This window comes from Pteronotus mesoamericanus, unplaced genomic scaffold (assembly GCF_021234165.1).
Source record: "Pteronotus mesoamericanus isolate MK-2021 breed Mesoamerican mustached bat unplaced genomic scaffold, CSHL_Meso_final contig_98, whole genome shotgun sequence".
NCBI classification, from domain to species: domain Eukaryota; kingdom Metazoa; phylum Chordata; class Mammalia; order Chiroptera; family Mormoopidae; genus Pteronotus; species Pteronotus mesoamericanus.
The window spans coordinates 190,051-202,167 of NW_026555295.1; the positions used below are offsets into that span (position 1 = coordinate 190,051).

Here is a 12,117-nt window from a genome sequence, read left to right on the forward strand (position 1 = left end):
ACGACCTCCGGAGGGCCTCGCGCTAGGGCGCCAGCGCCCCTCCCTGCCGAGACCCGCCTCGTCAGCACCTCTCCCGCAGCTGGTTCCGGACTCGGCCCCACAGTGGGTCATGAGGCGGGCGCTGGAGCGTGCGCGGCCTGGCCAGCCCTGGAGAGGGCCTCAGCTCCACACCGTACCCCCCCAACCCCTTCTTTCCTTCCCCTCGTGCGCCACGTCCGCGGCCCCGCCCTCCCGAGCCACGCAGGGAACCCCGGTGACGTCACCACCCTCTCGCATTCGCCTTCCCGCGCTCTCCAGAAAAGACGCGAAGGTGGTTACGTGTCCGGGGAACTAGTGCGGCTGCGCAGAAAGCCTAGCCCCCTATAACGTCGTTCTGCGGCGCCGCCTGGTGGAAGAAGAGTGATCCGACCGGCCGGAATCGGCCGCGCAGGCGAGAGAACGTGATTAACGTCATCTCGTGGGGGCGAGAGACGGTAGCCTCTTGGTCGGCTGCCACCCGCGGCGCTTCGTGTCTGTCTCTTCCTCCTCCCTTAAGTAGAACATAGAAGCTTGATTTTTATGCACCTTCTTTTGTAGTTGCAACCTTGCCTTTTTTCGAACTTAAAGAAGTAATAGTGTTCATTACAGAATATTGGGAAAATGAAGTCTATGCGTACAGCACCCCTCCCTTTCATATTTACTTCCAGCCTTTTTTTTTTTTTAACATTAAACCAAATTGTGATCTTGCTGTATAATACTGGTATTAGATGCACAAAATTTCAAAGAGGAGCAAAGCACCATTAGAACCTCATGGTTAAGTTAGAAAAAAGCGGCAGAAGAAGAAGGGAGATGTACAAACTGTAAGCCAAAGGGGTAGTGGTTAGTTTTTTCATAAACGTTTTTTACACACAGTGTCTTATTTACTCTGCACATGATCCAGATGAGGAAATGGGCTCACAAGGTTAATAAGCAGGTGGCAGAGTGAGGATTTGAACCGTGGGCTTAGAATCTGAACCTTAGGATAATGGTTGTGGGAAAGGTAATGAAAAATGTGGTACTGAGGAGAAGGCAGAAAGACAGCAGGGAATATATACGGTTACAGATCCACTGTCTACTGCTGGGGCTGTTGAGTTGGAGCTAGACCCGAGGAGCAAGGCTAGGGCCTCCATCAGTAGGAGTAACTTTGTGGTAGCATGCGATAAAGCAGCCCACACTAACACTGCTGTAGAACAACCTAGCTATATGCTAGCCAGTGCCCTATCCATATGCAAGGGCCACTGTTTGCTATCATTGACCTTCAACACTGCCCTCACTGGTGGCAATGAAAGATGCGAGTCACAATACCAGGTCGGGCATTAATTAAGTCTTGCTGCTCAAAGTGCATACAGTTCAGTACTTTCTGCATCCAGCTTGATGATACAAATGGCGAATTTTGGGCTCTGTTCTAGAACTTCTGAATCAGAATATGCATTCTACCTAGATCCCTGGGTGATTCCTATGCACATTAAAGCACTGTTGTAAAACAAGTTATTCTGCTCCCTTGGTGAGGCACGTGAGATAGTAGAAAGATGGGAAGGGAGCATGCAGATCTGGATGATGGGAGGGCAGGCAGACAGGGGACAAGGTCGGTAAGATTTAACAAGAGTACCAAATAAGAAATATCATAAAATACTACAAGACGCAAAGGAAGAAGACTAGGAAATCAGAATCTGGGAGATAACAAAAAGAGAAGAGAAATAGATTGGGGAAGTAAGCAGGTCTATCTTGGGAAAATTCACCCCCAAAACTAAACACAAGAGCTGTTCTCTGTGGCTGACTTTTTTTTTTTAATGTCTGTGACTTATGCTTGAGAGGGTCCACTTCACTCAATGGACTAGAGGTCAGCCCCTGCCCATTTCCTCACTATTAGCAGATAGAGTGGGCTTTTCCTGGGTTCTAGTGGAGAGCAAGTTCTGGACTTTTTCTAACTGTTCTGTCAGTGCCTGGTTCTCCTATAGCATAAACAGATTGCAATCTGTCAGTGGCCAGGGCTGGGAGCTAGTGTGTGTGTGTGATGTCTGTGCATGTATGTGTATGCACACATGGACTGGAGGGAAGGACAGATTATTGGCAGATCAGACATACAGGAATCAAAGATTGGGTGGACTTATGTGACTGGGAATTGCTGGGCCCAGAAGGCTACAGAGCTGATGACATAAGGTGCCTTGAGAGCTAGGGGGCAGGTCTACAGACCTTTGCTTTGGTGGGTAGCTCTTGGAGTCAGATTTTCTGGAGGTTTCCTAGTAGCCTGTCACTCCTCTAAATAGTAGCAAGCTGTTGAAATGACAGCATTTTTGATAGAGGCAGCGACATGATAGGTTAGGACCAAAATGTTCTGGGTGAAGGAGTAGCAAGTTGTTCTTATGATGTCCACAATGTCGGATGCCCCCTAATGTTGCCGGTCCCCCAATGTTGCATGGAGGAGCAGTTAAGGTAGCATCGCTCTCAGACCCATTAATACACTCGTCTGTGCCACAGACAGGTGTCTGTTCAGACATGAAAGGTTTTTAGCTACTCACTCCAGAATACAAATGGTGGCTGCAGAGTAGAAAGGCAGCAGCTGGGTGGCCTGTAGAGATGGCAGATTCCAATGACTAATGGAAGAGGTGTGCAAATGGATAGTACAGGTGAGAGTGTGTATGGGTGGGAGAAGCAGGTGGGTGCAGGGTTTGAAAAGCACTGTTCTGGTGGGAGTATCTAGGACCCTCCGGTGTGTGGGTGAGTCTCAAATGAGGTCAATGCTGATGGTGTCCCAGAGGTGTCTGGACAATGGGAGTGGGTATAGAGGTCGTACTAGTACTCGGGGTAGAAAGGGTGTCAAGTGAGAAAAAAGGGTCAATGTATATCTGAACCCCACTCCACATTTTGATGGGCTAATATGGTCCTGAGTGAAGACCTTAGCATTTGAATGGGGACCTCTTTGGGTGAATCATTTGCCTCAGCCATATGTTTTATGCCCGCTGTGGTTCTCCTGAGTCAGGCAAGTATTGCTAGACCCACATGTTGCCTGTCACTCACAGGTTTGTCTTGGTCAAATGGCTGTGACTACCATGGCCGGGTGGCTCAGCTGGTTGGAGCGTTGTCCTGTATACCAAAAAACTGCAGGTTTGATCCCCGGTCAGGGCACAAACCTAGGTTGTGGGTTCAATCTCCAGTTGGGGCGTGTATGGTAAGCAACCAATTGATGTTTCTCTCTCTCTCTTCCTCTTTCTCTAAAATAAAAAATAAAAAAACAAAAACATATCCTCAAGTGATGATTTAAAAAAAAAAAAAAAGCTATGGCCAATGTCCTTAAAGTTATCAGATTGAAGCTTTCTCAGAATGGGCCAACCACGTGTTTCCTTGAGTATTCTTGCTTTTCAGGCAGGCTCTCTCCTTGACCTAATTTTAACTTCTCTTCTCTATACCTATCCAACCATTCCTCTCCTTAAAGCCCAGTGCAGGTTCTAAGTTCCCTGTGGACCTCCCTGGATTTTCCTCAAGGAATTCCCCCACTATTGGAAACACTTGGGAGCTCTCCACATAAGCCAGGCCCTCAATTGTACAGTCTAGTCAACAGTTAATTTACCTACCTTTCCCCTTTTATGGATACAGCTTCCCCTTTACCAAAAATGTGCACATACATACCACTTGCACACATAAACACACAAATTAAGGCAACTCCCTTTCTTGGGAGTTTTTGCCATTTGGATCAGAGAGTAGAGCATCCAGTCCTGCTCTAGCATGGAAGCCATACTTTTCAGGTATGTCAGGAGCCAGAATCATACCCAGAAGCCCCAGGAGAGGCAGAGATGGGTCAGATGGAGCCTGGCTCCTGGGGTTCTGAGGCCTAATTAAACTGATGAGAATTGGGTTTTTGTTACTTGAAATCAAAAGAAAACCAAGAGACTGCCTCATACGGATTTTTCTGGTGTTCCCAAGGTCAATGAATTACAAAGAATTTATACAAAGCAATGTGATTAAGTGGAAAGAATATGCACTTTGGAGTAAAACAAAACATTTTTAATGGTGTTTCCAGCAAGATACTTAAACTCAGAGAGGCTGTTCCTTTAACTTTATAAAAGAAGGGGTTAATACCTGAAACTAAAAGAATAATGAAGACTAAATGAAAAAAAAAAAAAAAAGTAGGAATGCAAATAAAAGTACCTGGCACATAGCAGGCATATAAGAAATATTCATTCCCTTTTCTCCTTGAAAACAGACTTCTATTTCTGTGTCTCTCATATTGCCATTCTGTGTGGTCAATGAACTCAGAAGTAGGAACTGAATTTTATCAGATGTTAAACTTTTTAGAGAATAAGGAAGGAAACAAATATCAAATGAATAAGCAATTACAAGCAACAGTTTGACTTGTCAATATTCCCTTGATACCTGGGCCTCTTTTTCCTATTTCACTATCACCTAAATCCCCCCAAAAGCTTCAAATTTTATAATCAGGCCAATACAAGGTATAATTTGGAAAAACTAGTGACACTGTGCTTTATTTGGTAACAGAATAGAAGGGCATGACTGGAACTCTGACAGGATGGTCCTTAACATTCTTCTTAACCAGGGTATTATTAACTATCCAACACTGTTAGTGTACCGCAGAGTGTTGCTAACTACTTCAAAGGCTGAAACAAACTCTAAAGGTGTATTCTTGAAGAAGGAAAGTGAGCTGGGCTTTTTTTTCCCCCTTTAAAAACTCTAGCCAGAAATACCACCCCATTTATAATGAAGACTATACACAGCAGCACCAAAAAGGCTATTTACAAGAAGAGTTTTTCTTCAAGAGAATCCACCTGGATGCATTAAGAAATTGCATCTTAGCTAAAAGCAGTTCACTAAGGAACAGGGCCATCTAAGTACCTAACTAGTATTTAAAGTTGTCAAGGGTTGGGGATGTGCAAATTTAGCAGCAAAAGCCTCTTTTGTTTTGCCTCAAGGGAAAGTGATGGTGGTCAGAGGGGCTAGTTCCAACGGCTGGTCCAGGGGGGGCCTCTGGTCTTGATACTCTGCCACATGTCCATTCCGGTGGTGACCGTACTCAAACTTGATTCGCAGCTCACCAATCTTGGATTGTGGAAGGATATCTGGGATCCACTCGATGATGAAAGGGGTTGGCTCCTTTTGATCTGGGGAAGTGTTGCCTGAACACAAAAAAGGAGCACCGATTAATACAATTCCAAAATTTGAGTCTGGACAGATCTTACTCTGTTCGGTAATAAAAAAAAGAAAAGTTTAAAGAAAACTAAATGAGGAAAAAGAAAGAGAAAAACAACAAGAACCAAGGGAACATAAGAGCAATTGCTGCTGTATCTATCCAAAAGAAAATTTCAGGGAACTGTCTGGCATCCTTGGATAAAATAAGATTCAGCCTTTATGAAAACAGGGCCAAAAGAATCATAAAGAGAGCTCAGCCTGTGAGGAAAGGAAAGCTGGATGAGATTAAAAGTGACACTATTAAGAAAAGGTAGCTTCAAGAAAACCAGAAATAAATAGAAATAAAATCTATGTGGTTCTAAAACACATTACAAATCCTTAAAAAAAGAAAAGAAAAAGGTATGGTACTGGCATAAATCTATTCAGATTAAAAGAACAAAACAAAGAGACCCAAAATAGACACAAATAGAATAGAAATCTAGTATAAAAGTAAAGGCAGCGCTTTCACTTAGTAAAAGAAATAGAAGTGTTTCTTATAAGTGGTGTACATCAAGTAGATAACTATCTAGAAGAAAATAAAAGGTGACAGAATCTTATCCCATACTTTAGATCAAAATAAATTCCAGCCCTGGCCAGGTGGCTCAGTTGGTTGGAGCATCATCCCATACACCAAAGGATTGAGGGTTCAATCCCCAATCAGGGCACATAAAAGAATCAACCAATGAATGCATAAATAAGTGGAACAACAAACTGATGTTTCTCTCTTTCTCTTTGTCTCTCAAATCAATAAATAAATTTTTAAAAAGGAAACCTAATCCCCAATGTGATGGTACTTGAAAGTGGGGCCTTTGGGAGGTGTCAGGGTCATGAGGGTGGAGCCCTGAAGAATGAGTGCACCTACAAAAATTAGACTCTAAAGAGAGCCTTCACCCTTTCAATGTGAAGACACAGTGAAGAGACTGCCATCTGTGAATCAGGAAGCCAGCCCTCACCAGACATCAAATTGGCCAATGCCTTGCTCTTGGACTTCCCAGGCTCTAGAACTATAAGAAATAAATTTCTGTTGTCTATAAGCCACCCATTTTATGGTATTCTGTTATAACAGTCTGCATGGACTCAAACAAGTATATAATTTACATTGACAATGTGAAGATTAATAAACAGAACCCTCATTTAAATTGGAGTTGGAAGAGCCTAAAGGGCAGCTCTCACTGCTCTACCATGCATTGTCAATTACCTCAAACAGGAAAAGGCTACTTTCCATCTCCAACAGGAAGATGTGTTTCTATTCTATTACTCCAGCAGACAGAATAAAGATCTTCTCACCTGGCAACCACTCAGGCAATGAAAGAAGACTGTTACAACGCAGCCAGTGAAAAGCCACTACCTACACTTCAAACTCTCAGCTTCCTCCAATGGACTCATTATTTACAACAACCCTCTTTGAACAGTCCCCTTTCCTCTACAAAAGAACATTTCCTTCCCTTTGTTCTCAGGATTTGCACATGGTTCACCATTAGGCTGCTGGTCCTGAACTACAATTCTTTGTTGTTTCCTAATAAAGCCACTTTGCTGGAGAAATATGACTTTGTTTAAGGTCAACACAACATCCGTCAATAACTTTGATGTGCCAAAAAAACACTGTTTTCCAATACTTAAAATAAAGACTTTTAGAAACACAAGACAGACCTGGCTGGTGTGGCTCAGTGGATTAAGCACTGGCCTATGAACCAAAAGGTCACAGGTTCCATTCCCAGCCTGGGCACATGCCTGGGTTGCGGTCCAGGTCCCCAGTTGGGGGTGTGCAAAAGGCTATCTATTGATGTTATCTCTTGCACATTGATGTTTCTTTCCTGCTCTTTCTCCTCCCTTCCCCTCTCTCTAAAAGTAAATAAAATCTTTTTCTTTTTTAAAAAAGAAATATAAGACATTTAGAGAAACATAATTGTAATAGGAAATTTTATCATACCCCTTTGGTCTTGGGCAGGTCAAAGAGATAACAAATGAAGATAAAGAAGACTTGAATAATCAAATAATGACTCATTTTAAAACTACGTAGGACTTTATCATAATAGATTAAATAACATCTTTGCTAGCACAAATTCATATATTTAGTGAGAAAATATTTCTAAATTCCTAAAAACTTAGAAATTGAGAAGGCATATATTCTGACCTCAAAATAATATCAACTATGAATATAAAATATTAACTGAGAATACCATTTTAAAAGTTATATAAATAAAATAATTCCATGAAAATGTAAGATTTAAAGAGCTACAAAACATCATACAGACAAAAGCAGAAAATAATTAAAACAGAAATTTAGAATGACTGGATAAAAACAAAAGCCAATTCTTTTCAAAAGACCATAAAACAGGCAAAATTCTGATAGAGTGTATAACTTCAGAGTTAGAATAGATTTTACAAGATGTGTGATGATTGGCGCTGGCTGGGTAGCTCAGTTGGTTAGAGTGTTTTCTTGATATGCCAAGGTTTGTGGTCTGACGCCCAGTCAGGGCACATACAGATTCAATGAATAAATACATAAATAAGTGGAACAACAAACCGATGTTTTTCTCTCTCCCCCTTTTCTCTTTAAAATCAATAAATTAAAAAAATTAAAGTTATCTAATAGTCATGTACACCAAAAATTGGTAAAATGTCCACTATTAACCTTAAACAAACAGACAGCCAGATAGTTCTTCAGTAAAATGGGTGTACTAAGGAATAACAAAGGAATGCAATTTGGGGCACATGGTTAGATGGTGAACGACAGTAAACCCAAAGAAACAAAGGAGAGGATTGCTCTTTTGAAGACTTAAGAGGGGGCTACTGTAAATGAACAGTCCATTGGAGGAAAGTGAAAGTTCAGAGTATAATAACTTTTTATTGGCTGACTTTTCAACCTTCCATTGGCTCTGCTGGTGCTACTGGGCAAGGAGGAATCTCTTCTTTCTCTGGCTTAGGTAGTAGTTTCATTTCCTATCTAGTGGAGATGCAAAGCACCTCTCTTCCTGCTGGGGTCAACAGTGTGCATTGAGTGACATGGGCTCTCTCTAGCCTCCTGATTCCATTTTAAATGAAGTCACTCTTTAATCATTTTCACAACATAATTTAAGTTTGGGATGAAAATAGATGAGTTTCAGGAAAAATATAAACTATTGAAATTGACTCAAGAAAAGATATAAATCATGAATACAAATGTGAATAAGAAGAAACTGAACAGATTTTAGAGAATTACCTGCAGGAAAGTGTTAGGTCCAGAGAATAACGCTTTTAAATAATCATATAATGGAAATTTCCTAAGCTACTTAATTTGTTCTAAAGTTTTCCAAAATCATTTTCTATGTAACTTTTACCAAAACCCCAAAAATGATAGCCTCCAAAAAAGAACTTGTAGGCAGCTATCACTATATGAATAGCTAATCAAAAATCCTAAATACAACATTAGCAAATAGGATATACATATTTCTCAAAAATCAAATACTAAGTCGGATTTATTCCAGAAATACAAGATTATTTCGACATCAGGAATGCATTTAAAATTAATTGCACATGGGTCAAAAGACAAACCTCAAAAAATGATAAAAAGGCATTTAATAAAATTTATATTTGGTTCCTAATAAAAATGCTTAATAAACTAAGAATACAATGTTGTTACAATAATGAAAAAAATATTTGAAAATAATAACCAAAAGCCCACTATTTAATACTGAAACATAGAGTAGCTTTTCCCAGAAAATATATTTTATGAAATGCTAACAGTATTCCCCTGAAAAGTCTTCAATGGTCAAGTAAATTTGGGAAAACTTAGAGTAAATGAAGTTTAACAGGTATTTTTATTTCAGGATCTTTTAATATGCAAGTTTATTAAGTGAATTTCTAGCCCTGGCAAGGTAGCTCAGTTGGTTAAAGCATAATCTTGATACATTATGGTTTCAGGTTTGATCCCCGGTCAGGACACGTACAAGAAGCAACCAATGAATGCATCAATAAGTGCAGCAACAAATTGATGTTTCTCTCTCCTTTCCTCTCTCTATGAAATCAATCCATTAAAAAAAATAAAATGAATTTCTAAGAGAGATAAATATATTCTATGTCACCATTCACTACTCCAACATTTTCTGATAGCTGAGTATATTTTAAAACCCAGAGTAGGTTTCATATGGCAAAGTGTCTTTCCCTCCAAAACAGTTACGGCTAAAATGACTGAGCATCTTATAATTAAGGGTCTTACCATCAAAGAAATATAGTACGTAGCATTTCTCAAACCTATTAAATTGGCCAAAAAGTCCATATGGTTTTTTCCGTAAACTAAAAGACACATTTTTCATTTTCACCAATAACTTTATTTATTTGGATATTTTGAGTATGTCAGCTATCTCCTGCATGGTATAACATACATTGATTGTTCTCAGTTAATGTCTTGATTTGGTCGCTATCAACTTCAATTTCTCTACCCAATCGTGGGGCATTGCCCAATAGAAAACCTTCGGCACAAAAGTTTGCAAATCACTTTTGACATGTTTGATTAATCACAACATCTTCTCCATGTACTGTGCAAATTTTTTTTTTTGTTTTTGCATCTCGGTTGCATTTTTACCTTCCTTGAAATAATAAAGCATAATATGTCCAAAATGCTTAGTTTCTTCCATCTCCAATAGTAAAATGGCTACATAAAAATCACCAATTTGATGTTTTGTTTTTTTTTAAATGCATGCTGACTTGACAGTTGTCACAATACAATCTAACAAAATTGTTTTGAATAAAGTTAAAGACAACTAAGAGCTGCTAGAGCCATCTTATGGAAAAGACAAACAAACTTTTTGGCCAACCCAGTATTTGACCATGGAATGCTTCTTTTCACAGAATATTACCACCACCTCTTCTTCAAGACAGACTTGGAAAATACTATACTTGAGGAGTTTTTGTATGGTCTAAAATGATACTTATGGCTGCTAACTTTACTATTATTCATTGTTGCTTTTGAATGCCTAGCTAATTTCATAAGAAAAAAATGATGCATAAATATTTGATAGGAAACAAAATTATACTTATTTTTCAGGTGAATACAATTGATTTCCCAGAAAACAGAGAGAAACAGCTATTATCACTACTAGGAGTTCATTAACCCTGCAGAGCTCACAGCTGATCTGAGAAGTACAAACAAACTCTTAGATTGTTGCATATATTGGGTGCATGGGTTCACGGTCATGACTAGCTGCGTGTTTGTATGTGACTAATGTTAAGCCATAATGTTTAAGCCATCTCTTGGTCATAAAACATGTTAGGTGCTACACATCCAAAACAAGTCACTTAACATATTTTTGCAGATATTGTGAAAAGTATTTATGCCTTAAGCATAGTAATATTGTTTGCAATGGCTATTACAAATGTTTTGCAAAGCCAACTATTGAAGATTCTGATTAATGTTAAAGACATTTTTGGGTTGTATTTTTAGCAATACCCATGTTTCTGTTACTCAAGAATAAAAATTTTTATTCTTTATATTTTATATTTCTTTGTTTAATAATTCTAGGTCATAACTGAAAATAAATAGAAAGTTGTATAGTTTATTATATAAATATAAAAATGCAAACTTGCAGTGTTTTCATTTTTTTTCCCCACATTTCAGCACACACTAGTAATGACTGTATCTCTCAAATATATGTGACCTACGTTGTCATTATTTTGACGACCTCTGCAGAATTAAAGGGGCCAATCTGATAGTATACTAAATCAAGAGCTTTCTATTCAGGTACAGTAACAAGTTATAAAAATGATAAACATCCTATTTATAAGAGCAGGAAAATATATGTATAGGAATATAGTCACAAGAATTTGACAAAATAATTCTCCTAAAAGAATAAGTACACAGTTAGAGAAGTGAATGAGGCCTGCTAGATAGATGGCAATGCTCAGGTAATTAAAGTTATGGCTGGCATTCATTCATTCATTCATTCATTCTTCATTCAACAAGTCTTTATTGAATGCCTATTATGAACCAGGCACTATGCTATCTGGAGGGACAACTATGAACAAAAGAGACATAGTTCCCTATCCTGGAAGAGCTTATAGTCTAGTTGGTGGAAAGAGAGGTAAGTAATAGATGGCTAGAAGTGCAAGCTCTCGAGTCTAAAACTGCCCAGTGTTGAAGTCCAGCTCCACCACTTACTAGTTGTGTAACTGAGCAGGAAGACTGCATTTATCTTCACCTCAGTTTATTCATCTGTAGAGATCACAGAATCTACCTCACAGAGAGTTGATGAGCATTAACTTAATTAATGCACTGTAAATCACTTAAGATTAATACCTGGCACAGTAGATGCACATTAAGTGCTACCTGTTACAGTCGTCATTATTATTAAATCATTATACAAATATTTGTGTATTTGTATACAAGCATTTGTATATTATAAAAAGAATATATTTAGTATAATATAAAAATAAAATACTATTTTATTAAAAATAGACAAGCAAAAAAAAGCAATTTGCCCTGACTAGGTAGCTCAGTTGGTTAGGGCATCATCCCTGTATACCAAAATTGGGGGTTTGATCCCCAATCAGGGTACATACAAGAATCAACCAATGAATGCATAAGTAAGTCCAATGACAGCCCTGACTGGTGTGGGTCAGTGCTTTGGGCATCATACCACAAACCAAAAGGTCACTGATCCAATTCCCAGTCAGGGCACATGCATGAGTTGTGGGCCAGGTCCTCAGCTGGGGACGTGTGAGAGGCAATAGGTTGATGATTCTCTCTTGCATTGATATTTCTCTCCCTTTCTTTTCTCCATCCCTCCCCATCTCTCTAAAAATAAATAAATAAAATATTTAAAAACAAATAAGTAGAACAACAAATTGATGTTTTTCTCTCAAATCAATAAATTAAAAAAAGAAAGCAATTAATCAAATACAAAAGACTAATATAAAAAATTTACTCTCATTAATATTGAA

General features: G+C 38.9%; 1 protein-coding gene across 2 annotated transcripts in view; it reads right to left on the reverse strand.

Moving 5' to 3' along the window:
• Nucleotides 1-4,434: 4,434 nt before the first annotated feature.
• CUNH2orf42 (chromosome unknown C2orf42 homolog) overlaps nucleotides 4,435-12,117 on the reverse strand; it is a 37,835-nt gene continuing 30,152 nt past the window's right edge. For both annotated transcript variants that reach the window (XM_054586807.1, XM_054586805.1), the window contains one exon: nucleotides 4,435-5,147. In XM_054586807.1, the coding sequence (XP_054442782.1) occupies nucleotides 4,939-5,147 (209 nt within the window). In that variant the 3' untranslated portion in view covers nucleotides 4,435-4,938. The remainder of the gene's footprint in view (nucleotides 5,148-12,117) is intronic.